The 27,231-nt window shown below is 39.6% G+C and overlaps 1 protein-coding gene across 1 annotated transcript; it reads left to right on the top strand.

Annotated features, from left to right (window-relative positions):
• The first annotated feature begins 229 nt into the window (after positions 1–229).
• AMD1 (adenosylmethionine decarboxylase 1) lies at positions 230–26,973 on the top strand. The gene is made up of 9 exons (XM_082668622.1): positions 230–648; positions 16,539–16,625; positions 17,620–17,746; positions 19,573–19,675; positions 20,689–20,731; positions 20,830–20,974; positions 21,087–21,179; positions 21,260–21,415; positions 21,838–26,973. The coding sequence occupies exons 1-9, from the start codon at positions 539–541 to the stop codon at positions 21,976–21,978; spliced, it is 1,005 nt and encodes a 334-aa protein (XP_082524748.1). The 5' UTR covers positions 230–538; the 3' UTR covers positions 21,979–26,973.
• Positions 26,974–27,231: the final 258 nt, after the last annotated feature.

Consider the following 27,231-nt stretch of genomic DNA (forward strand, 5'->3'; position numbering starts at 1 on the left):
GTCTCCCGCCCAGCTGCCAGCCCGAACCCGCACCGCAGCGAGGGAGCCAGCTCCCCGCGCTCCTCGCAGGCGGGCGGCCAGCCAGCCGCAACTGGGTGGTTGGTGATTGACAGGAGGCTGGAGCAATGAGCCGCAGGGGCGGGACGCTGCGTCACTTCCTGGCTTTTCGGGTAGACGGGGTATATAATTTCGGTGCTCACGCAGCGGCCTCGCTCCCACAGTATGGCCGGCGACATTAGCTAGCGCTCGCTCTACTCTCTCTAACGGGGAAACAGCGGACTACAAGAGACTGAGCTGTATCTGCCTCTATTTCCAACAGACTCACGTTCAACTTTCGCTCACACACACACAAAAAAAAAGCCGGGAAAATTTTATTAACCCTTTTTTTAAAAAAGTTAATATAAAATTATAGCAAAAAAGGAACCTGAACTTTAGTAACACAGCTGGAACAATCCGCAGCGGCGGCGGCAGCGGCGGGAGAAGAAATTTAATTTAGTTGATTTTCTGTGGTTGTTGGTTGTTCGCTAGTCTCACGGTGATGGAAGCTGCACATTTTTTCGAAGGGACCGAGAAGCTGCTGGAGGTTTGGTTCTCCAGGCAGCAACCCGACGCAAACCAAGGATCTGGGGATCTTCGCACCATCCCAAGGTGGGTGCTCGGGGCTCTCGCCCACAGTCGGGTCTGGGGGCTGTCGCCGCCTGGGAGGCACCAGCCCCAGGCTGGGGGGCGGGGGCTGGCTTCCCGCAGCCTTCAGGTGAGGGCAGGTTCGCGGGCGGGGGTCGTTTGGGCGGCCGTGGAGGGCGGCCCCGGCGCTATCGGGAGAGGCCAGGTCCACGCGCGGCCCGAGCCGGCTTCTCCCGCCACCGTTGCAGGGCCGGGCGCTGCCCGGGGGGAGGGGAGAAGGCCGGCGCCGCCGCGTGCTCAGGTAACGTCCCCCGCGCGGCGTGCGGTGCAGCGGGCGGCGACGCTCGGGGTGGTTTGGCGGCCCTCGCCTCCCAAACTTACCTCCTCCTCCACGGGAGTTGGCGGTTCGGGGCCCTGGGTGAGGTGCCCGGGGGTGGGGGCCGCGCGGGCTCCCTCCCAGCAGGTGTGGCTCGGCGGGCTTAGTCAGGCGCTAATTCGGGCGTGTCTGCCTCGGGAATGGAGGAGGGAGGGAGCGGGACAGGAGTCCGACTCGTTCTCTCCGCGTGCTGCGGGAGGAGGGGGCCCACCCGGGGCCGGGCCGAGGGGCTGACGAGCAGGCCTCCCGCCCGCGGTCGGCGCTGGCAGCATGTGGCGCCCGGGCGGCGGGGATTGGGCGGGAGCAGCTGTGTCGCAGTGGCTGGGCCCCACCGCCGCCCTAACGTGCTCTGCACCAAAGCCTTTTCGGGGCGGCCCAGGGAGCCCACCGAGGCTCGCTCCCGACTCTCTTGACCTTGGGTTGTGTAACCTGTTACCGAGTCGGCGGGGTCCGGGCGAGGTGCGGGGTAGAGTGACGCTTGCCTATATTCACGGGCTAGAGGCCCGTCCGAGCTCGGACATAATACCTTTAATGCCTAATCCAGCAAAGGAATCTGGGGCCCCAGCCTCCCACCCCGGGCAGTCACGCGAGAGAGCTGGGCGATCGCGCAGAAAAGGAGAGGTCTCGTAGTGGCCTTGATCCAATCGCAGACGAGGGCGCAGGCGACCCCTGGGGTGGCTGGGCCGGCTCCCCCCGGCTGGGCTCGCTAAGCACCCCTTGGCTTTCTAGGCTTCTCCGCGCACAAGTGCAGCTAGCTAGAGTGGCCGTGCGGCGGCGGCGGAGCCGGCGCGGCCGCTTCATTGAGAGGCGACGACCAATGAGCTCGTTGGCCCGACCGGGAGCCTGGCCCCGGGGTGTGGGCCAATGGGCGTTTCAGGAATGTTGGCTGTGCTCGCCGCCTTCTCTGACAAAAAGCAACTGGAGAAGGGAATCCAGGCGGACACGTGCTGCCGGGACTTTAAGGCGATCTATGTTGAAGGAATCTCCTGTAGAAGAGCATCGCGTTAGCTAAAGTGTGACCGGTTTCATTTTTCAAGCTTTGTGCGACACTTAAAAATGTCTTAATATATCCCTTTACTCTAAGCACTTTATGTTTATAGGAAGCAGTTACTTACAAAATATGGGGAAGCTTAGTATTTCCTCCATTTCACAGATGGGGAAGCTCCCTGGTGTTGTTAATGCGCCTTTGGTAAAACGATTGTGATGGGATTATCTAGAAAATGTTGTCAGGAAGAACTAATGAGTAAGAACAGTCTTATAAAATGAATAACAAAATTTTCTGCTCTGGCTCTTTAAATGGGTTGAAGCTTTATTTGTAAGCACGCGTTCTTAATAAAGGGAAGGGAGTGTTTCCTCCCCGAGTTCTTGGGCAAAAATGCCAGAATTTAAGCTTGGGCTTTTTTGGTTAAGAGTTCCCTGAATCAAGGAGGAGAAAGGCTTATAAATGGGCAACTTGCTTTCTTTAAATGTTTGAGAACCGCTTTTGTACTTTAATCAGCTGAAATTGTTTTACTGCTTCAGTGTGGATCTTAAAATGATGGCAAAAGTTATACCTTCAAGGACAGGATGTTCAGTTTTGTTGAATTCGTGATTTAGTGCCATACGTTTTGTAGACACTTAAAATTTGTTACGTCACTGTTGTGAGAGTTTAGCACATTTCAGCTGTTGAAACATCTATTGGATTTAACAGAGATGTCCGTTGGTAACCTTCGAGGAACATTTTTCAGTGACCTCTCAGGCAGAGATCAACTGGTTAGGTTATTTATTCAGAAGTTTAAAAAAAAGTACCTGAAAAACAATACATGCTTGATACATCACCTAAAACCAATGGCCTGGCCAGAGAAAATCACTGGCTTTTGGTCTCCGAGGAGGTGGGGTGCAGGCCCCAGAGACCACAGAGGAGTTATCAGTCATCCAGAAGAGTAATGCATAATGAGATGGTTTGTGGATGACCTATGGCATGTCTAGATTTGAATTCAAATATCATCTAATAGCTAGCTGTTCGATATTTCCATGTCTCTAAAATGGAGAAAATAATGGTACCTACCTCATAGGGTAATTGTGAGGATTAAGTGGGTTAATACATATATAGTACTTAAAAACTGACTGACAAATTGTAACCATAAGTGTTAACATCTTTATATTTGATTCTTTGCCCTTAAGGACAGAATCTTTTTTTCTTTTCCTTTCTTTAAGCAAACCAGGCTGGAGGAGAAAGTATATCAGATACTTAACATTAAAGGGTGCTCTACCAAGTTCATGTATTTTTATTCAAGTAGAGGAGATATGGTGAGTTTTGGATTGCTTAATGCAGTTAAACCTTAATTCTTCCACAGAATAATCAGTCTTTAGTAGCTTTGTTCTTTTTTTAATGATATAAAAGTTTGGAAGCCAGAAAATCCTTCCTTGTCCTTAACCTCACATCTCCAACCTCAGTAATACTGCCAAAATGCAAATAGACAAAAGTCATAGTCAAAAGACATTAACTAACAGACTGGAATAAAGTTAACAACTTAACTACACTGTTTATAAAACATAAAACTTAAGGTTATGGAAAGGGTTAAGAGGTCCTAAGAGGGCATCACTATCCATTAAAAGATAACAAGGATATTATGGGGAAATTCCTAGAAAAATACTTTTCCACACTGATGCAAGAAGAAACAGAAAATCTTAATAGTCCTATTACCATTGCATGAATTGAATTAATCAGTAATCATCCCATGAATATAAATCTAGGCCCAGATGGTTATACTGGAGTGTTCTAACATTCAAGGAAGAAATAATTCCAATCTTCTTCATACATTCTAATAGTTAACAGAAAGGGAATACACATCACAGTTCCTTTTGTGGTTTGTATAATTTTGATATCAGACCCCTGACAAGCTGTGAAGGAATCAGAATTTTCATGCACTGCAGATGGGAATGGAAAACAGTATATCCACTTTGGAAAATGGTTTGGCAGTTTCTTAATAAGTTAATACATCTGTCATATGATCCAACCAGTCTAGTCCACTCATGTATCTGTCCAAGTGAACCGGAAATGTGTCCATACAAAGACTTTTACATGAATGTATTCATAACAGCTTTATTTTCCAATAGCCCCCAAACTGGAAACAGGTCTCTATTAACAAGCAAATAGATAAACAAATTATGATTATTCATACGATAGAATACTACTCAGTAATAAAAAAAAGAGATGAACTGTTATTGATACATGCAACAAATAATTGTGCTGGAGAAAAAATAATAAGCCTCACAAGAAGTACTATACTGTAAGATTTCATGTCTATAAAACCAGAAAATTCTAAGAATCTGACAGGCCAGATCAGTGGTTGCCTGAGGATGGAGTTAAGGGGGAAGGGTGGATTACGGAGAGGCATGAGGGACCTTTTAGGGGTGATGCATGTGGTCAGTGTTTTGTGATAGTTTCCAGGTATACATGTATGTCAAGAATCTTGTAGATTTAATGTAAACGAAAAGATTCAAATGAATTTGAAGTTTAGAGTACTATATGTCCCCAAATTCTTTGTACAGTAACAACGATGAATATGAATTTGGAGAATTTGAAAAGCTGCTGAAATAGTTTTATAGAAAAGATTCTGCTATCATCAGGTATAAGGATCCAAAAAAATACTTAGTTGGAAGCAGTGTGGGGTTTGAAGAATTTGTGACATGAAAATTATTCCACAGACATCAACCAAGAGAAAAAAAACCGTAGGGCCATTTTGAAGGAAATATTCCAGCAGAGCTGGAGAAAGTGGTAATCTGCCAAAATAAAACAATATGATTTGAAAAATCTGACTAATAGTAAAACAGCATATCTTCTGAATACAGATATTTTGGGTTTTTTGAGCTTTTTGTTGAAGCATAACACAAAAGTTAAGAGAATCATGGGCTTCTCTGGTGGTCCAGTGGGTAAGAGTCCATGCTCCCAATGCAGAGGGCCCAAGTTCAGTCCCTGGTTGGGGAACTGCAGCGAAAAGACCCCGCATGAAGATGCCAAGTGCCGCAACTGAGACCCGGCACAGCCTAAATAAATAAATACTCATAAGTACATCTCTGATTTTCACAAATTGATCACATTCATGTAACCAGCGCTCAAATCTGAAGAATGTAACTAGCCAGAAATCCCCCGTACCTCCTTCCAATTATAACCTATTCCCCTCTCCACCTAAGGGAACCACTATCCTGATTTCTAACACACCATAGATTAGTTTTCCCCATTTTATATATAACATGGAGTCATTTAGTATGCTTTATGCCTCCTTTGGTCAGCATTATGTTTGAGGTTTTTTAGTTCATTCTCAATGTTGTATTTTGTGTCCATATGCCACAGTTTATCAAATCTATTGTTAACATGGGTATTTGAGTGATTTCCAGTTTGCTAATACAAATTATGGCTATGAACACTAGTGTGTCTTTTAGTAAGCAATATGTATGCTTTCCTGTTAAATATACACATACCTAGGAATGGAATTGCTAAGTCATAGGGTGTGCATATAGTCAGCATAAGAGTGCTGGTTGCTCCATATCTTCATCCAACACTTGTATTGTTTTTTTAATTTTAGTTATTATTGTGGGTATATAGTGGTCTACGTATTTCCCTTCAGACTAATGGAGTTGAGCATCCTTTCATATCTTTATTCACCATTTGGCTATCTTTTTTGAAATGCTTGTTCAAGTCAGCCTGTTTTTCTTTTGGGATGATTTTTCAGTTTGCAGGAGTTCTTTATATATTATGGATGAATTATCCGTCCAGTATGTGTATTACAGATATTTTATACACTCTGGTTTCCTTTTTCGTTTTATTAATGATAGCTTTAGAAACAAAAGTTCATAATTTTAATGTAGTCCCATTTATCAGTGTTTTCACCTTTAATGGTTAGTGGTTTTGTATCCTATTTAAGATATCTTTGCTCATCCTGAGGTAACGAAGATGTTATTTTTTCCCTCTAAACTTTGCTTTACTTTTCATATTTAGATCTGCAATCCATCTGGAATTGATTTTTTAATATGGTATGAGGGAATAGAAAGCACATGAAGCAAAGTTGGCCCATCTTTCCAAGCTTTAACTCCAAGTCAAGCTGGAACCCACTCTTTCTTTTTTTGTGGGGGGGTGGGTGGCAGCACTGCACAGCTTGTGGGTTCTTAGTTCCCCAACCAGGGATGGAACCCAGTGCCATTGGCAGTGAGAGAGTGTAGTCCTAACCACTGGACTGCCGGGGAGTTAATTCCCTGGAACCCACTTTCTGTTAAACATTTCCCACTCTCCTGTAGGCCATTTAGTAGAATTGCAGCATTTACCTTCAGTGTAATCTGAACAAATGACATAATACTGAGAATCTTTTTTTTTTTTTTACTAATTTCTCAAGGGAGTCAAAAGGGGCACATTATATAGATTTTGTTTTATTTTTTTAAGAAAGAAAATCTTTTTTGGTATGGCTTGGGTTAAATAATACTGGTTAACAATATGTTGGAGAAAAGCAGTAGTCCAGACATCCAAATGAATAAGGAACAGATGATGTGTTCTAAAACTGACTTATTTCACACAGTAATTAAAGTTGAAATATAAAAAGAGGGAGTAGTATATTAGGTTTAACCTGCAGTTTTCTCTACTGAATTTTTAAGATTTCAAATGATGTTGAATAGAAATAGACCATTTATGTCTATTTCCATAATGTCTTAGAATTGCCGGACTAAAATCCTGGACCAAACAAAAGCCTTTTTATAAGAAATGGCAGCTATGGGGAGGAAGTATGTTAGAAGATAAGAAATTTTGGTGAGGAAAGATAGTTTAATCTGATCTTTCAGGACTCTAAAATTGGCTTTCCTTTTTGCTTTAGAATTCATCTCAGACCTGAGCTATATATATTCTTAGTAATGAGGTAGGTTCACATGGGAAATTGTAGTGGATGGAGGTGAAGAGAATATTTTACTAATTGTGGGAAGGTTAGAGGTGTTAGACGTGTTACTAATTGTGGGAAGGTTAGATGAAAACTACCATCTATAATTTTAATATTGGAAAAGACATTTAGGACTAGTGGCATGTTCTGCTCTTCTTTCTTTCCTTCACTCAAATTTGTAAGCTAAAATAAAATCTTCAGTAAAGGACTGGGGGCAGTTGCAAAAATAGTAAATTACACCTCAGCATTAACTTTCCCAGAACTCATGCCTTACTTGACTAAATGACTGCACCATATTGCAATATCAATAATTCACATTTAAGGAATTTACAACCCCTTGCCAAGAAACCTTTTAGCCTAAATGTTTAGGAGTGAAAAGCTTCTTATTGAGTTAAGCTTCTCATTACACTCCTCACAGCAGTTTCAGAAAAGTTTGAACTGTTCTCTTTAAACCACCTTTCTGGGCTTCCCTGGTGGCGCAGTGGTTGAGAGTCCGCCTGCCGATGCAGGGGACACGGGTTCGTGCCCGGGTCCGGGAGGATCCCACGTGCCGCAGAGCGGCTGGGCCCGTGAGCCATGGTCGCTGAGCCTGCGCGTCTGGAGCCTGTGCTCCGCAACGGGAGAGGCCACAGCAGTGAGAGGCCCGCGTACCGCAAAAAAAAAAAAAAAGTTAAACCACCTTTCTTTGAGAGGTACACATTGAAAGTAATAATCAAATGAAAGTAGCAGTAATTATACTCATTTAATTTTTAGGTAAAGTTTGAGATGGAGAATTTAGTACTCTGATTATAATTAACAGTGCATTCTGGGTTGATTTCTTTGAACAAAAGATAAAAGCTTATTTCTCTGGATAATCTGAATTAAATTCTGGTCAGTCTAGACGTTGCTAAAGAATAATCTCATGTTCTAGGATAGGTTTGACTCAGACTGCTATTACTAGTACTACTACTTTGGGTATGGTGTTGAGGCCTGAATGTAATGGGATAAGGAGAGTCTCTGAAACAGATAGGTCAAGCTAATAGCTAAGGTCACAGTTCAGGGAAGCTTCAAATAGTTCAGTTGGGTGGCTTTTTGGGTAAATTACTTGATAGTCCTGAAACCAGTGATTTTTGCTTAAAGGAAGAAAACCATTAGAGGAATCTAATCACATGGAGCCCTTTTAAGTAAATGTAGGTTTCGAGGCACCATCTGCAGAGTATCTGACCTACAGTATCTATGGGTAGAATCTAAGTGATAAGAGTGAAATGAAACTCTGCTCTAAAGGGTTTCTTCCACCTGCTTGCAGCATTTTGTTCCCTCCATCATTTACTTCTTTTAATTGATGTTTTAAAAAGTCTAACAAAGTGTACAATTAAGCAGTATTCAGTGTGTGTGTTTACATTGTTGTGCAGATCTGTAGAACTTTTCATTTTGCAAAACAAACTACCCATTAAACACTAATTTCCCCTCCCCTCTTCCCCCAGCCCTTAGCAATCACCTTTCTTTATGATTTTGACTACTTTAGATACTTCATATGAATGTATTGATTACCTCATTTAAGTGGAAACCTACAGTATTCATCCTTTTGTGACTGGTGTATTTCACTTAGCATAAAATTCTTAGATTCATCCACGTTGAAGCATGTGATAGGATTTCCTTTAAGACCACATAATCCATTTTATGTATTATACCATATTGTCTTTATCCATTAATCCCTTGATGGACATTTGGGTTGCCTCCTTCTCTTGACAATTGTGAGTAACAGTGAACATGGATGTGCAAATATTTCTTCCAGATCCTGTTTTGTATTATTTGTGTATATACCCAGAAGTAGAATTGCTGGATCATGTGGTAAATTCTATTTTTAAATTTTTGAGGAATGTCCATACTGTTTTCCATAATGGCTGCACCATTTTACATTTTCACCAACAGTGCATAAGTGTTAAAATTTCTCCACATTCTTGCCAACACTTGTTCTTTCATTTTTCCTTTTAAATAGCAGACATCCTAATGGGTGTGAGGTGGTATCAAGAATGTGATTGGCGTTTCTCTTATGAATGGTGGTGTTGAGCATCTTTTTACATGCTTGTGGGCCATTTGTATATCTTGGAGAATTGTCTATTTAAGTCTTTGCCTACTTTTAAATTGGGTTATTTTTGTTGTTGGAGTTCTTTGTTTATTCTGGATATTAATCTCTTATAAGATATATGATATTTTTCCAATTCTGCTTTTTCACTCTATTGAATGTTTTCCTATGATACATAAAAGTTAAGTTTTATGTAGATCCATATGCCTATTTTTGCTTTTGTTGCCTGTGCTTTTTGTGTAACATCCAAGAAAGCTTTGCCAAATCCAATGTCCTAAAGTTTTTCCCTATGTTTTCTTATAGGTGTTTTGTGTCTTGATTTAGGTGTTTAACATTTATATATATATATATATATATATATATATATAATATTTATTTATTTGGCTGCACTGGGTCTTAGTTGCGGCACGGGGGATCTTCATTGCGGTATGTTGGATCTTTAGTTGCAGCAGCATGCGAACTCTTAGTTGTGGCATGTGGGATCTAGTTCCCTGACCTGGGATCGAACCCCCTGCATTGGGAGCGAGGAGTCTTAGCCACTGGACCACCAGGGAAGTCTGTTAATGTAGGTGTTTAAGTCCATTTTGAATTATATGGTGTAAGGTAAGTATCTAATTTCATTCTTTTGTGTGCAGATCCAGTTTTCTCAACACCATTTGCTCAAGAGACTCTTTGCCCAATTAGTCTTGTACTTTTGTTAAAGGTCATTTGACCTGAGGTGTTTACTTCTTAAATTTTTACATTAAAGAGTGTAGCCAGGGAATTCCCTAGCGGTCCAGTGGTTGGGACTAGAAGCTTTCACTGCGGTTGCCCAGTTCAATCCCTGGTCGGGGAACTAAGATCCCACAAGCCATGTGGTGTGGCAAAAAAAAAAAAAAGTACTCAGTTAGCCATTACAAGTGTTATTGAATCAGATGACGTAGAAGTCTCTTGTCATTTTAATTGCCTCTCTTACTGTGTTAACACCCCAGTTTGTTCTATTTTTATTAGACCACAGACTCTTTAAGAAAACTTATAAAATATGGCATGCCATTAATGTTTTACTTTTCTGGCATAGTGACTAAGATCATTCAATCCATGTACTGTCATTTGTAAAGAGCATACTATTTGGGATATTTATCATGATCTGGGTGTGGTTAGGATCCAAAAAAAGCTTTATTTACAAAAGGAGGCTTATTTTCCCCTCAGAAATGTGATATTAATAATTTGCTGAAATTCTCAGCTGTTTGGTTTTCTCCTTCTTCTTTGTGTTCATGTATGGCATTGTATTAACTTCTTCAATTCTGTATCTCTGTTGCATCTTTCCTGCCCTTTGATTTATTATTTTTTTGAGCCAACAGTGCTCCTAAGATTGTGTTTTTATAATCACTTGGTTGATAGACTGTTCAACTGTGTTTGGCTTAGGGTGTTTTAAAGCAATTCCTTTCATACTGTGACTTTGAAAAATCCTACTTGAAGGTTTCTATTAGGTGAGGAAGAGTTTGGTTGTAGAATTAACAGTGATGAATGAGTGCAAGAGCATTCTTGTTCCATCAAGATGGAATAAGCACACTCTATTCTCACTAAATGCAACTAAAAAACCTGGACAGAATGCATGGAGCAGCTATCTGAGAACTCTGAAAAGTAAATGTTAGGTGAATTGGAGAAGGAAGCCAAAACTCAAAATATCACTGAAATAGTCGGGAGTTTGTTTCTTTTTTTCTCTGGTATCTCCTGGGGTGGTCTCAAAAGCTGCCAGAAACCTGGAACTGCACACAAACTGAGCTCTGAGAGAGGTCTTTTTCTGGAATGCAAAGAAGGAAGGGAAGGGGGGCCCCTTTGGGTTAGAGAGAGTGGGGAAAATCCCTTTTTTATTTTCGTATTGCTTTGCTTTTTTTCTGTTCTCTCCTGCCACAGCTCAGGCAGTCCTGTAGCAGACTGCTGCAGAGTGGGGAAACTAAATTGGCTTTCTAGCCAGAGGACCAAGAAGCAGGCCATCTTCACTACCACCCCAGTCCGCCCCCCAAACCCCCCCCCCACCGCCTTGAGCCAGAAGTTGTTGTGGAGATTATGGAGAGAAAGAGGTGAAGAAGGTGATCCCTTAATGATTTATATGAACACTCCTTAGCTGATCATATGTGGATCTGACCCTAAACAGTGTATCAAAGGCTTTGAAAACTGACAGATTGGCCACTGGGTGGCACATATGCAGGGCAGCTCAGAATTCCATAGCAATGGCTTTCATAACTCTGAAATCGTAACATAACCCATAGAAGTTGGATAAGAACAAGACTGAACTTAACCATTTCAACTGTCTGCTAGCACAATTTTTTTTTTTTTTTTTTTTTTTGGCTGCGTTGGGTCCTCTATGTGGTGCATGGGCTTCTCATTGGTGGCTTCTCTTGTTACAGAGCATGGACTAGGCGCACGGGCTTAAGTGGTTGTGGCTCGCGGGCTCTAGAGCGCAGGCTCAGTAGTTGTGGTTCATAGGCTTAGTTGCTCCATGGCATGTGGGATCTTCCCGGACCAGGGATCAAACCTATGTCCCCTGCATTGGCAGGCGGATTCTTAACCACTGCATCACCAGGGAAGTCCCCTAACACAGTTCTTTAAAATCAGCATGCTCCATAGGATTTAAAGGAGATGTAAAATCGTATAGTGTGATGTCCAGGATGCGATCATAAATTACTCGACATACAAATAAATGACCAGGAAATTCTTTCAAAGGAAGACAATCAATAGACTCCAGCCTCTAGGTGATGCAGATCAAAATTTAAAAGCATCTATCATAACCATTCTACAAGAAATAAGGAGAACACTTAGAAGTCTTAGCAGAGAAATAGAAGATGGAACTAAAAAATAACTACTGGAATAAAAAGTTTACTGAATGGGCTTTATTTAGTAGGATGGAGATGACAGAGAGTGAGTGAACTTGAAAACAGATCAGTAGGAATTGCCCAGTGTGAACAACAGAGAAAATATTGAGACTGAAAATGAACAGATCCTGGTGGGACAAACCAAAAGTTTTAACATTTTGTGTCAGATTCACAGAAAGAGGAGTGTGATGCAGAGAAAATAGTCCATGTCTAGGTTCATTATAATGAATGGGTTCTATAACAGCTAAGATATTAGACAGTGAAATGACTAAGCTTCATTTATGCAGGTTAAGATAGCATTTCAAGTGGAAGATATATGTGTAGCTCATTAACAGAATAATTCTGTTAAATGAATCTTTCATTTTTTTCTTTTTAAGAACTCACCCTCTAAATACCTGAATTATTATGGTGACAAATTTAAAAAACTGAATGGGATCATGTAGCAGTTTAGATTTTTTAAATTTAAGGCTCTTTGATTTTTTAGTAAGTTTGTAAGATCTAATCAAAATTATTGCCAGATGCAACAAATATTTTAGGACCTGCTGTGAACTGGGCTAGGCACTGAGGATGGAAACAGTAAATTACACATTCAATCCCTAACTACGTGGAATGATTCTGGTGGGATTAACATGAATACCAAAATAGCCACACAACTAAAGCACTTAGGTAAGCCTTCTGAGTTTTAAAACATTTTAATGGCAGACTTGATCTGGTGGGGGTAGTGGGGTGGCTTGAGCTGGAGGAAGGGAGGTGGGGACAGAGGTTCTAGGTAGAGTGAAATCCATTCAGCAGTATCCAGAACAGTCAAAGTTTGCACCTGTTGTCTCAGCATAATTATAAGGATCTAGTTCACTCTCAGGTGGCTTGATTTGGGTGAATTAGTTATCTATATGTCTGTCAATGTACACTTTATTTGCTTTAATTATTCTTCTCATTGTCTTTTGTGTGTGGGTGGCTACTTGGGTCTTTGTTGCTGCCCGCGGGCTTTCTCTAATTGCAACGAGCTGCGGGGCTACTCTTCATTGCAGTGTGCGGGCTTCTCATTGCGGTGGCTTCTCTTGTTGCAGAGCACAGGCTCTAGGCACGAGGGCTTCAGTAGTTGTGGCGCACAGGCTTAGTTGCTCTGCGGCATGTGGGATCTTACCAGACCAGGGCTCAAACCCGTGTCCCCTGCGTTGGCAGGCAGATTCTTAACCACTGCGCCACCAGGGAAGTCCCTCGTTGTGTCTTTATCATATAATGTGTCAGATGAGAAGGGGGGATCCCAGGAGATCTGAAGATTAGATAATAGTTTACTCTTTGGAGAGAGTAAAACAGGATCTTTCTGAAGTAAGGGAAGCAGGTACAGTTGAGGGGTAGAGTCACTACACGGAAAACAGAATAAAAAGTTTATACTGAGTGTGAGATCCGTAGCCCTTTATCAGCTCTTTTACCTACCAGAAATCTTAATATGCTCCAGGCAAGACAACCGAATATTTGGGTAATCTGACCTACCCAGGAAAGAACAACAGCAAAAAAACACGGAGTTCCCAAGTGAAACAGCCTAGATAGAGAGAGGTCCACTAAACAAGCATAGAACTTCTGACTAGCTAAGTCTTAGCACCCTATTCTTGGCCAAGAACCACTTAAAAGAAACGTTGAAAGAGGAGACATTTGGGGGAACATCTGAGGATAAATTTGGATAAGTGTGTAGAAAACAGAAGCAAATGAAAAAGCAAGACAGCTTTGAAAAGCAAATGAAAAGCAAGTCCAGGAAAAAAACCTATACAAGCGAGGAAAAGTTCTTGTTATACTATATCTAGCTCAGCCACAGAACACATTTAAAAGTCTTAACATCCTATAGTTAACACTGCTGTATGATATGTGAGGAAAATGTTAAGAGAATAAACCCTGAGTTCTCATCACACCGAAAAAAATTTTTTTCTTTTAATGCCTTTTTTTAATTGTATTTATGTGAGGTGATGAAAGCTAACTAAACTTATTGCAGTAGTCATTTTGCAGTATACATAAGTGAAATCACTATGATGATGGGCACCTGAAACGTACACAGTGCTGTATGTCAACTATATCTGAATAAAACTGGGGGAGGGTAGTTAACTTTAATCACCGCTTTTCAGTTCTATTCACTATTTATGTTATGTCCCGTGGATAGAAGAGAATATTTGCAGGAGTGCTTAATTCTAGTGGGAAGTCAGTATGTAATGACATTAGCCAGTAGCATTATTGGAAGATCTGAATTAGATCTCTAAAGAGATCCCTGTGCTCCAGAATTTTACTTAAATGCTTCTAATGTTTATAGTGGGTATTTTTATTATTTACCTTCATATTCAGTATTTGAATTCTAGTAGGTAAATTTTGTATGCATTATGTAATTTATTATCAGTCATGTGAGGTAGGTTTTATTAAACCAAGCCCAGGGGTAATTGTAAGAAATGTCACAAAGCAGAAAAGCAATAGCTTCAATAAGAGCCTCATGTTTTCCTTTAGTTCTGGTTATTTCTTTTTGCATGAAGGCATATTCTTTGTGGAATTGAAATACTGTGGGTTCTGGAATGTTGTTTGCACATTTAGTGACCTTTGAATCTTAGAAATATGAAACTGAAAGCTACTACTTCAGTACCTAAGACAATCTATAAATTTGTGTTAACTCAGAACTGGGTCTTAATTGCAACTGTTTTTCCTTCCCTAAACAAATTGAACCGTTTTTAAAATTTGAAACAAACTGCAAAAACATGGCCAAGTCTAATACGTATTTTCTTCTTTATATAAACAATCAGTAGCACCTCTTAAAAAGAGTAATTGTTAGCTCTTTTTAAAAGTTGCTTTGTAAAAAAAAAAAAGTTGCTTGATAAAGTTATGGGCAAATAGGCTTTATAATTAATCATTAGCAAGGCTAAATCATTTAAGTTTTCAGATGGGTCTGAGTAATGTTCAATTTAATCTACCAGTGGGAGGAATTACTACTGCCTTGTGGCTGGTCATCCAATAGCCCATTGGGCCAATAACATTCATTCCCCCCCCCCGCCCCGGTACGCGGGCCTCTCACTGCTGTGGCCTCTCCCGTTGCGGAGCACAGGCTCCAGACGCGCAGGCTCAGCGGCCATGGCTCACGGGCCCAGCCGCTCCGCGGCATGTGGGATCTTCCCGGATCGGGGCATGAACCCGTGTCCCCTGCATCGGCAGGTGGACTCTCAACCACTGCGCCACCAGGGAAGCCCCCAATAACATTCTTTTAGAAAAATGATGAAACAGGCACAAAATTCTAGCAGGATTGATTGGTATTATGTTTGCCTTTAATACAAAAGAATAAGCATACCTATTTCTGTGCTGGCTGTGCTGTTGAGGATTTCTCTCACAAGGTCTTAACTGGAAAAGAAAACTTTAATGTGCCATTTTCTTGGGTATACAAGAATGGGTTGCCAAATATTAAGAGGCTTAAAACATATTTCTAGCCTTTAATCTGGTTATTTTAAGCTGTCCTGTGGGAATATTTTATGTTAACTTTCTGTTTATAGTGGGCACACTGAAGAGGAAGCACTACCTTAGGTCTCAATTGGGTAGATTAAGACTAGCCCATGACTTCCTTTTTGCTGTCTACTGCCTTACTGCATTTCAGCTTTGTTGAAATGGGCATTTTGTCATCCCATTAGAGTGTAACAGTATTCCCAAGATCTTATGGGTATGCTTGTACTATTGAATTGTCAGCCAAAGGCATTTTTTGGTTTTTTTTGACAATGCTTCTAGACCTTTAAACAGCACTGGGCATTGTGATTAGCTGCCAATTTGATAGCAGAAAATAGTATCAAAACTGTGTGAGAGTACCAGCTTACTTTTGCTGTCAAACTTAAATCTCTTTGCCAATCTAATTGGTGAAGGAAATGATGCTTTTAAATTGTAATTCATATAGTAAGGTTAAAAATCAGAATTTGAGGGACTTCCCTGGCAGTCCAGTGGTTAAGAATCTGCACTACCAATGCAGGAGGCGCAGGTTTGATCCCTGGTCGGAGAACTAAGATCCCACATGCTGTGTGGTGCATCCCCCCCCCAAAAAAATCAGAATTTCATAGGGGAAAAAGTATCTCATTTTAACTTGTATTTCTTTAATCACTTAGTGAAAGGTAATGTTATCCCTTGGTTTATTGGCCTTTAGTATTTCCTCTGTACATGGCCTATTTACATTATTTTGTCCATTTGTCCACACCCCCCCATTTGTCTTTTTCTTAATAAATTGCAAATACGTAGTATAATTTCCTGGGTTTCGGTTTGCTTTTTTGTTTTTTACATGCTATAGCAAAATATATCCATCTTATTTGGTGGATATGTCTTTTTTTTTTTTTTTTTTTTTTTTTTTGTACGCGGGCCTCTCACTGTTGGGGCCCCTCCCGTTGCGGAGCACAGGCTTCAGATGCTCAGGCTCAGCGGCCACGGCTCAGGGCCCAGCTGCTCCGCGGTATGTGGGATCTTCCCTGACCGGGGCACGAACCCGTGTCCCCTGCATCGGCAGGCGGACTCTCAACCACTGCGCCACCAGGGAAGCCCCAATATAAATTATTTTGAAACAAAACTAAATGTTGGTATTCATAAGAGAAGCTGGAACAAGAATGTGACAACAAATATAAAATGTGGTCTTAAATCATTGGAAACCTTTGAGACCTTTGTAATTTTTATGAGTGTACTGTTATGAATTAATCATCCTCTTTTTGGTTAAATAATAGATCCGAGTGGGACATACTTTTGAAGGATGTGCAATGTTCAATCATAAGTGTGACAAAAACTGACAAGCAGGAAGCTTATGTACTCAGGTAAGTCCTGTGAAACAAGTGTTGGCTAACCAATTTCAGTCTGAATCATACTTTACATGGAATAGCAAATCATTTTTCTGGATCTTAGTTCTATAATTGTTTTCATCTTATTTTTTAAAATATGATGTAAAATAAAATGTTTACTTCTGATGTCCCTAGGCAGTAGGTTTTTGAAGTCCTACCTAATAGCTCTTCAAGATGGTTGCCATCTTTACTACCTCCTTGAGGTTAGCAGGAAATGTCTGTGAAGGAGGGGAGGGTAGAATGGCACTGTTCCTTTGCCCACAGTCCCTGATACAGGTCTTCCTTTTTAGTATATGCCTCTCTCTCTCAACTTCAGGCAAAGTGAAAATTAGCTTCATCATACAAATAGGATTGCTGTATGTAAGAGAAGAAAGCCATGCAACCTTTTTATAGGTATAAAGATACTATATTGAATTCTTATAATAATATTGTAACGGGCCTTGGGGCTATTGTATTGAACATGGTACCTGCTTTTTATGAAGCTTGTGCTTGGCATGTACAGATGTTTATCAAATGATTATTATGTGCCAGGCCCTAGGGATATAATGGTGAGTAAAAACAAACATTCCTTTCCTCATAGAGCTTATTATCTAATGAAAAGTAATGAGATGGTTACAGAAATACATGAGAGTGGGCAGTTCAAAATGAGGTAAAGTATGAATTTAGTGTCCTAGGTTAGGTTAGGTTAGGTGAGGAGGAAAGTTGACTACTAAAAGAGAGTTTGTGTAATGAGCTAATATGCTTTATACCTAATTTAAGTTCTGTTTCTGTGGGGTCCTATAACCTTACACTGATTTTTATATAATAGAAGAGGAAGAATACTATAGTACATTATTTGCCTCCTTGAGATCTTAACATTTAAAATTATTAGCCAAAAATTTACACTGTAAATGACAGTGCAATAATAGATTAAGCATCTCAGTAGTACATAAACATTGTTATAATATTGTGACTTTTTTTTAAACTGCAGTGAGAGTAGCATGTTTGTCTCCAAGAGACGTTTCATTTTGAAGACATGTGGTACCACCCTCTTGCTGAAAGCACTGGTTCCCCTGTTGAAACTTGCTAGGGATTACAGTGGGTTTGACTCAATTCAAGTAAGTAATCAAAAATCATTTATCCTTTTGCGGGGTGGGGCGTAAATGTTAGGGTTTGGTGATGTGCCTGGTAAATAAATTTGTATACTTGTTCAGTTTTAATGGGTAAGGACGTTCACAACATGGGGAGAAAGAGTGCCTGTTGCTCATTAATAGCAAAAAATATGGAGGAACCAGAGAATGGGTTGGGATAAAACTCAAATGGGAGAAAAGAAAACCAGACACTTTCAGTAGTTAATTCCTTAATATTATTACTATGAATGGTAGAGAAACTAAGAAAAAGAAAAGCAAGAAAAATCATCCAGTCTTCATAATAAAGAATTGATTATGTTAAAGAGCAATAGTCAGTTAATTCTTGAATGCTATCAGAATTTATACTTAGGGTATAATTGTTCTGATAAGCAAATGTTGAATTTTAATAATTAACTATGGCAAGGATAGCTGTCATTAGGACCTAAAACAGTTTTTGTTAATTATTGACCCTTTTAAGAAAATCTAAATTTAGCAATATGTTCTTAATTTTTGGATCAGTGACTCTTTTGAAACTAAATATACACATGTTCTGCCACAAAATTTTTGCTTACATGCCTGTTATAAAGCTCAGATTAGGGACTCTGGTGGCACAGTGGTTAAGAATCCACCTGCCAATGCAGGGGACACAGGTTCAAGCCCTGGTCCAGGAGGATCCCACATGCCACGAGCAACTAAGCCCGTGTGCCACAACTACTGGGCCTGCACTCTAGAGCCTGTGAGCCACAACTAGTGAGCCCACGTGCTGCAACTACTGAAGCCCGAGTGCCTAGAGCCTGTGCTCCGCAATAAGAAAAGCCACCGCAATGAGAAGACCGCGCACCACAATGAAGAGTAGCCCCCACTTGCTGCAACTAGAGAAAGCCCGCACACAGCCAAAATTAAATTTAAAAAAAAAAACGTATTAGAAACTCCTGCTCTAGGGCTCCCCTGGTGGCACAGTGGTTAAGAATCCGCCTGCCAATGCAGGGGACACAGGTTCGACCTCTGGTCCAGGAGGATCCCACATGCCGTGGAACACCTAAGCCCGTGCGCCACAACTACTGAGCCTGCGCTCTAGAGCCCATGCTCTGCAACAAGAGAAGCCACCGCAATGAGAAGCCTGCGCACTGCAATGAAGAGTAGCCCCCGCTTGCCACAACTAGAGAAAGCCCATGCACAGCAACGAAGACCCAACACAGCCAAAAAACTAAATAAAACAAAATAAATTAATTTAAAAAGAAAGAAAGAAAACTCCTGCTCTAGGGAATTCCCTGGCCATCAAGTGGATAGGACTCCGTGCTCACACTGTCAAGGTTCCAGGTTCAATTCCCTGGTTGGGGAACTAAGATCCCACATGCCACGTGATATGGCACAGAAAAAAACAAAGAAAGAAAAAGAAACTTCTGCTCTAGAAATAAATATTGTACCTTGTCTCTACAGTTGTTATGACCCATCATTAGTAGTTGGGCATTTTTTAGTTTCTAGAAATTCAGTGACACTATCTACATGGTTAATGTTCTATTTAGACTCTCTTCACAGCTGAAAAACAAAATTGCTCTGTATAACACTAACCCATGGGTATTGGTCTGAAACCTTGCTCTTTGACACAGTGGCCTTTGCCTTTGTTTGTCGGCCAGCAAAGTACTTATACATCTATTTAGCATATTAAAGGAAAAACACTATGTTAGGTGTCATTGGGGAAAATATTTGTGGATATAGTTTTGATTTTGATATGTATATGTAGAAAATAGTTGATTGGTTTAGGAAAGGTGATAGAATTCAGTGTATGAAGTTATCTGTCTGTCTTTTTATAGAGCTTCTTTTATTCTCGTAAGAATTTCATGAAGCCTTCTCACCAAGGGTACCCACACCGGAATTTCCAGGAAGAAATAGAGTTTCTGAATGCAATTTTCCCAAGTAAGTTTTAATAGAATTGAATCCTGCTTTCTTAAAGTTAGAAGATATATTCTCTCGAATGTGTGTGTGTGTGCGCGCGCGCCTATGTGTCAAATGCAGCACATTATATAGTTAAGATAAATATATCAGTGTAGCTGATTACAATTTTTGGAGTATGTTGTGTAAGTGTTGTTGAAATGATGGGGGGAAAATCAAGGAATTGATCGCCTGCCAGAGGGAGAGCTCATCTTCATCTAGCCAGTTGCCCTCATTTATATCTAACTTAGTGGTTATGAAGGCTGTAATCCCTTCATCCAGAAAAATGCCCAGTCACCTCATAAACCCAGGCTAAGGCACTGGTCCATGTTAAGAAACTCTGTCGCGCATTCTATATAGGAATCGTCCTAGCTTAAAAATGGTCAACTTAGTGAGAGCATAGTGTCACTTCAAGTAAATTGGCAAGATTTTTTCCATCCATTTGCTAAGGTTTTATTTATAGACCTTCCTTTTTGAGCTTCAAGGACAGGGAAGTAAAGTTTATCTAATCTAACACCCTCATATCCTAAAGGAGGCTGAAAACCTGGATGATTTTAGTAACATGGCACAAAGTTGTCCACAGGGATGATTTAAAAAGAAAATCAGATTTCTATCCTACTGTTCTTACCTCATCTACTAATATGAAATTGTACTAGTTATATAAATAAGAGTGCTGAGTATAATTTAGTTTAAATATCTACCAACTATTAATTTACTGTGTTTAATGAGGCTTTGAAACACTATGGACAGGAGGACGTATTACATAAAATAACTTTTTACTTGAGAGAGTAGATAAATGGGTGACCAAATTCCATTTCCTAATGGAGTTTTAGGGGAGAGTAAACCATAGTTTTCTCAGCACCATTTAGACTGACTCACTAGCTGAAGTGCATCTCTAAATGACAGCCAGTAAAGTTTTTTCTTAAAAGGTGAGGGGGATCCTGCCTACTTGCTATCGAATGGATCTGTTAAATTTATTTTATGTTCTCCTTCAACAGATGGAGCAGCATATTGTATGGGACGCATGAATTCTGATTGTTGGTATGTTGGACCCAATTTGATGGAAGTTTTGTTCTACATAAGATTTACTTTGAACTTGGAGTTGTCATTTTTAGAAACTATTTTGTACTTTTACATAGGTACTTGTATACTTTGGATTTCCCAGAGAGTCGGGTAATCAATCAGCCAGATCAAACCCTGGAAATTCTGATGAGTGAGCTTGACCCAGCAGTTATGGACCAGTTCTACATGAAAGATGGTGTTACTGCAAAGGATGTCACTCGTGTAAGCATTTTCAATAATAATTCTGTATTCTGCTTGGTGACTAAATATTTTAACTCATTCTCCATTTATTTTTCAGATTTGTTTTTAATTCAGTTTTTGGGCTTTTTTCCAGGAGAGTGGAATTCGTGACCTGATACCAGGTTCTGTCATTGATGCCACACTGTTCAATCCTTGTGGGTATTCAATGAATGGAATGAAATCGGATGTAAGTAAGAATATCTTGCTTAATAATTGAAATATTTAAGTGTGCCCTTTCCATTATTAACACAAAACTATTTCTCAAAGGGAACTTATTGGACTATTCACATCACTCCAGAACCAGAATTTTCTTATGTTAGCTTTGAAACAAACTTAAGTCAGACCTCCTATGATGACCTGATCAGGAAAGTTGTGGAAGTCTTCAAGCCAGGAAAATTTGTGACCACCCTGTTTGTAAATCAGGTAAAGTATTTTATTATCGACAATAAAATCTTACAGAAAATAAAGATAGTGAAGCATGTCATAAAATGTATTCTGAGATGGCACATAATCATTCAGCTATTCAGAGGTACTACTAATTGAGGTGTTTGGTAGATGAGAAGCTTTATGTGTTTCATTAGACTTCTGTTGGTCCTTGTTTTTATACCTAACCCAGTTCATGGGCTCCTCTTGTCCTATTTTCCCTGTTGATAGACCTTGGGGTGGGGGGTGCCAGGGGATATAAGGTACCCCACTTCATCCCACCCCTAAGAAGTCAGCTAAAATATTTCAGTGCCACAGTTTGACTAAAATAATAGTCTTAAATATTTATTGCATGACTGCTTTGTTCGAAAATACTTCTGCAGGTTGGAAGCACTCATGGTTAATTTAATTTTTTTCCCCAGAGTTCTAAATGTCGCACCGTGCTTTCTTCACCCCAGAAGATTGAAGGTTTTAAACGTCTTGATTGCCAGAGCGCTATGTTCAATGATTACAATTTTGTTTTTACCAGTTTTGCTAAGAAGCAGCAACAACAGCAGAGTTGATTAAGAAAAATGAAGAAGAAACGCAAAAAGAGAACACACATAGAAGAAGGTGGTGGCTGCTTTTTAGATATTGATACCAAGGGCCATGCTTTCCATAACCACCACCTTGTAGTTGCAGAAAGCCCTAGATGTAATGATAGTGTAATCATTTTGAATTGTATGCATTATTATATCAAGGAGTTAGATATCTTGCATGAATGCTCTCTTCTGTGTTTAGGTATCCTATGCCACTCTTGCTGTGAAATTGAAGTGCATGTAGAAAAAACCTTTTACTATATGAAACTTTACAACACTTGTGAAAACAACTCAATTTGGTTTATGCACAGTGTAGTATTTCTCCAGGTATCATCCAAAATTCCCCACAGACAAGGCTTTCGTCCTCATTAGGTGTTGGCCTCAGCCTAGCCATCTGGGACTGTTCTATTAAATTGCTACCAGGATTTTGCATCCAGTTACCTCCACTTTCTAGAACATATTCTCTACTAATGTTATTGAAACGAATTTCTACTTCATACAGATGTTTTTGCAGCACCAATCAAAGTTCTTCTTCCACGAGTCGAGTCCTCTACGAAAATGACTGCAGTTATCCATTTTGTGTATTACTATCTCACTGCTTCCTATACTTGTGTGACTTTGATTCATTCCTCACCATGGTGTCTCCCTCCCAACCACACCCCCTCCATAAAGCAATACACTGTTACACTGTGGGTTTACACTAACCTTATACCCCAGAGGGGGAACGGGGTTGGGGGTGGACCCTGGGCTTAATTTTCTTTTAAGGTCAAGGGAGTTTGGCATTTTTCGTTACCATGAGCTCTTTTGGAATAAGCTGGTGTTGATTAGTGAAGAAGGTGTAGATTGATACTAGGGAATATTGGCAGAACTGTATGCCATACTGTGCCCCCCATTAAATGAGATTAGCTTCTCATGGGTACCATGTCTTTATTAACTTGCTAAGTAGTAGTATAGGAAAATTATCACTAAATTTGTTAGCAAGGAGATTTAAGATAAAGGTTGTGTTGGATTCAACAAGTTGAGTCAGCTCAGATGATTCACCTCAACTTTTACTTTCATAGCCATTTCCACTAATTTCTATTAATGATATGCCATAAACTTTCGTTCAAAGCAGAATCGATGTCTTTGCCATCTTTGTGACTTAAAAAGTTCTGTGACTTTGTGATGCATGTGATAGTGTTCTGACGCTTCCTCTTACTGGTATTTCTTTCTCCATGGAGTAACATCAAGTGATGAATGAGAACTGTTCAGGTTATTCAGACATACTACACAGTGAAGCAGAGTGCTATCCATAAAACATAACATATAAAATTCCAAAATGGTCAATTGGAAATGACTAGAAATACAGGCTTAAAAGAGTTGGCATCTTTTAGCTGTATTTGCTAATATGGACATTTATTTAAGCAGCTGAGAAAAGAGCAAAGTTGACTCAATTTTGTATTTCTTCTTGTCCTCAAACAATTTTTGATTCATTCTGGATGATGCAGTGATGTTTTTGTTCCTTCCGTACTTATAAATGAAACACTTTTTTTTTAGTGTTTCTAAACATAAATTCTACTTGGTTTGAAATCAAGTGGTTGGAACACTTTTGACTTTTAAACATGTTGATTCAGAGCTTCATTGAAGAAGCTTTCAATCAATGGATCAGTCCAATTCTGTAATTAGTGCACAGTACCTAATGTTTTGGTGCTATTATGAGGACCAATGCTCAAAGTGGATTTTGTTCTTGAACAGTGTCCCAGTAGATTTGATGAACACTTATTGGCTTGAGGTCTGATCCCTGCCCCAGCCCAATAGATTTAAGATTTCTATTTAATGTTGAGAAACTGCACAAATTTGTATGGAACAAAGCCTAGAAAAATAAAAACTATAGATTGAATAGTAATCTAAATTAATCCTAGTGTGTATGATAGAGGAGGGAAAATTTTGGTGCCATAATTTCTCTCTTCATGGTGTTGGACTTAAATCAGTTGAAATGTATTTCTGTACCACAATTTAAGCTTCAATAAAGGTTTGCTTAATTCATTGTCTAGTGACATTCAGAAAGTTTTCTGTTGATGTATTTTTTTAAATAGTATACATGACCAAATACTAGACATCTAAAGTTTTTATAATTAATTGAGTAAATCAGTATTTAATGATCATTTTTTAAGATTTATGGGAGTTGTCATGAAGATAAGATCTCTAAGCTCCTGGGAGAACAGATTTAAACATTTTTTTGTTAGTGGCTTCATACCTGAAGCTCAAAGGAAATCATCCGGGCTATATACCAAGATATCAAAGAGTAGAAAGGGTGTAAGTAGTAAGAATAAGAATGCTAGAGTTTGGAGCTAGAAAAGTGAAAAGTTTGAAGGTGGAATAATCTAACATTTATTATGAAATAGGCTCTTGATGGTGGGGTGGGGGCAGAGTTTAACTCATGGTTATTTCTATTAACTAGAACAGAGTTATAAGCTTTTGATCATTGTGCCATGCGGGTACATATCTCATCTGAGTTTAAAAAGGTTGATCATAGAAAAGCAGGTTGTTACATATGTGTGCAATACTTACAGCACCAAATTCTTTTACATGAACAGGTAACTGAGTTTGGCAGACACTTGGTGTTAATCAGATTCAGGGACATAATCTGAAAAATATGGTAAATGTGATATCACACTATGAAAGATAAAAGGCTTTTATTGTCCTAGTCAGATAACTCACCATTTCCTGGCTACCCACCTTCAAACTTGACATTCTCATCTACCCTTTTTGTCATAATGGAAGAAGTATTGGTCCTTTGGATTCTATCCACCCATTCCTACTTTCAGAGACTTTATAACTGAGTTCACTGCAAGCATGTCCACTGTTGATCACCATCAGTTTGTTTTACTTTTCTGGTTTCTTCCCACTTATGTTTGCTCCTTAGGGTCTACTTTATTAGTCCTTTACAAGATGATAAGTGTCAATTCTTACCCCAAACTGAACCCTCTTCAGACTACTTCTTGCAATCTAGCATTTTCCTGAGTTGTTGAAACCAGAAACCTAGGATGAAATTGAGGCAGGGTCAGAGAGATCTGTTATGTGACTAAGTTTGGAAGAAAACCATTGGCAGTGTCAAGAGATGTCCAATATGCTGTTGGATATGTGAGCTAGGAGCCCATAAAAATAGGTTGAGATTTGTAATTAAACATCTTAATTGGATGTATATTTAAAAAAATTGTACCTTGAACCTTCACACCCTAGCTTCGATAGTCCTCAGTTCTGCTTTGGTACATTCATCTGTCCGCTATGCACACCTCTTACTAGGTAAGATTTATTAAAAAATTGAAATACGCAAATCTTAACTACAATTTTGAAAATGGATACTTTTAGCCCACAGCCATATCAGGACAAGGGAAGTTTCCCTTATACCCCTACCTAAGCAACAAAGCCACTACCCCTACTTTAGTTGGTAGTTTAACTACTATCCATATTTTTTCACCATAGATTAGGGTTTCCCTCCCCCCCCAGCTCTGAAACTAAATTGAATCACTTAATGCTTTCATTAGTATAAAGTTTTGAGAGGTTGAACCATGTATTTCTTTTTATTGCTGAGTAGTATTCCATTGTATGAATGTACCACAATTTGTTTAGCTATTCTCCTGTTAATGAACATTTTGTTTCCAATTTTGGGGAAATATGAATAAAGCTGCTATGAACATTTGCATATAAGCATTGTGGCTTCTGAGTATGTAATAGTATCTTGTATTAATCTACATTTCTCTAATGAACATGCTCTGTGTCAATTAGCCATTTACTATATTCTTTGAATGAAAATAAGCTTTGTATATTTTAAAATTAGGTTGGCTTTTTATTAATGAGATACAGGACTTTTATATATTTTGGATACAATTTTTTGGTCTAGTATTTTGCAGATATCTTCTAGTCTGTCTTCATTTTTCTAAGTGTTTTGATGAGTAGAAGTTCTTAATTTCAAGTCTTAATTTATCAACTTTTTTAATGGATCTTTTCTGTGGATAAATCTGCCTTCCTCCACATTGTGATGGTGTTGTTTTCTTGTAAAAGCTTTATAATTTTTGGCTTTTACATCTATGATCCATCTCAAATTTTTCTAAGTGATACAAGGTAGGGATCGAGGTTCATTTTTATCCATATGATCAGTTAATCCAGCACCATTTGTGCTTTTTCCATTTAATTAATTTGGTGCCTTTTAATAAATTAGGTTGACCATGTAAGTGTAGGTCTACTTATTGCTTTGACTATTTCGTGTACTTTGTATTTCTGTGTAAATATTAAAGTAAGCCTGTTGATTTCTATTTTTTAAAAGCCTGATGGGCATTATGATTAATTAGCATTGAGTTGAATCCATCTGTCATCTTTAATTTTTCTCAGCAATATTTTGTGTAATGTGTGATTTTGATTATGTCATAACTATTTTAGGTTTCTTGACGCTAAAAACCTATCAATGGGATTGTTTTTTTTCCAATTGCTAACTTACACAATTAAAAAAAATTTTTTTTCTTGTATCATGAGACCTTGCTTAAGCTCACTGGTTTTAAAAATTTTTTATTTTCTTCTCTATTGCCCTGTTAGGACCTCTAATACATGTTGAGTATAAGTGGTAAGAGCAGGCCTACTAAGATGAGGTTGGGAAGACAACCTAGGGAGCAGAATTCAAGGAGGTAGTGTCAGGGTGATGCAAGTGGGCATCTGGGAGTGAGTGCATCCTTGCATTTTGCTCCCTAGGGGCTTTCCTCGCCTCAGCCTTATCCTGGTCTTCTGTTAAGGCATGCTCATCCCAATTTTAGGAAGAAAAGAGCAGTCCGTCAAGAATGCTATTGGTAGCTAGCGGGAACCTGCTGTATAGCAGAGGGAGCTCAGCTCCGTGTGGCGGCTCTGTGACAACCTTAGATGGGTGGGATGGGGGGAGGTGGGAGGGAGGCCCAAGAGTGAGGGGATATAGGTATACATATAGCTGATTCACTTCATTGTACAGCAGAAACTAACACAACATTGTAAAGCAATTTTACTCCAATTAAATTTTTTAAATGTATTTGTATTAAATAAATATTTATTAAATAAGAAAAAATGCTATTGGTTTTATGTAGATGCCTAGATGGATACCTTTTACATAGTCTACTTCTGTTTAGTTTGCTCTGTTTTTCTCATGAATGGGTACTGAATTTTGGCAGACTCCTTCCCCCCCCATCCCCCCTCACCCACTTTTTGCATCCACTGAAATGACCATATGGTTTGTCT

Source organism: Grampus griseus (assembly GCF_964374135.1).
Source record: "Grampus griseus genome assembly, chromosome: 13".
NCBI lineage: Eukaryota > Metazoa > Chordata > Mammalia > Artiodactyla > Delphinidae > Grampus > Grampus griseus.

Bases quoted from the DNA above. Each gene is read 5' to 3' on its own strand.
- AMD1 (XM_082668622.1), top strand. From the start codon at position 539: ATGGAAGCTGCACATTTTTTCGAAGGGACCGAGAAGCTGCTGGAGGTT. The intron at 16,626-17,619 runs GTAAGTCCTGTG...TTTAAACTGCAG, and splicing joins CAGGAAGCTTATGTACTCAG to TGAGAGTAGCATGTTTGTCT. The intron at 20,975-21,086 runs GTAAGCATTTTC...GCTTTTTTCCAG, and splicing joins CTGCAAAGGATGTCACTCGT to GAGAGTGGAATTCGTGACCT.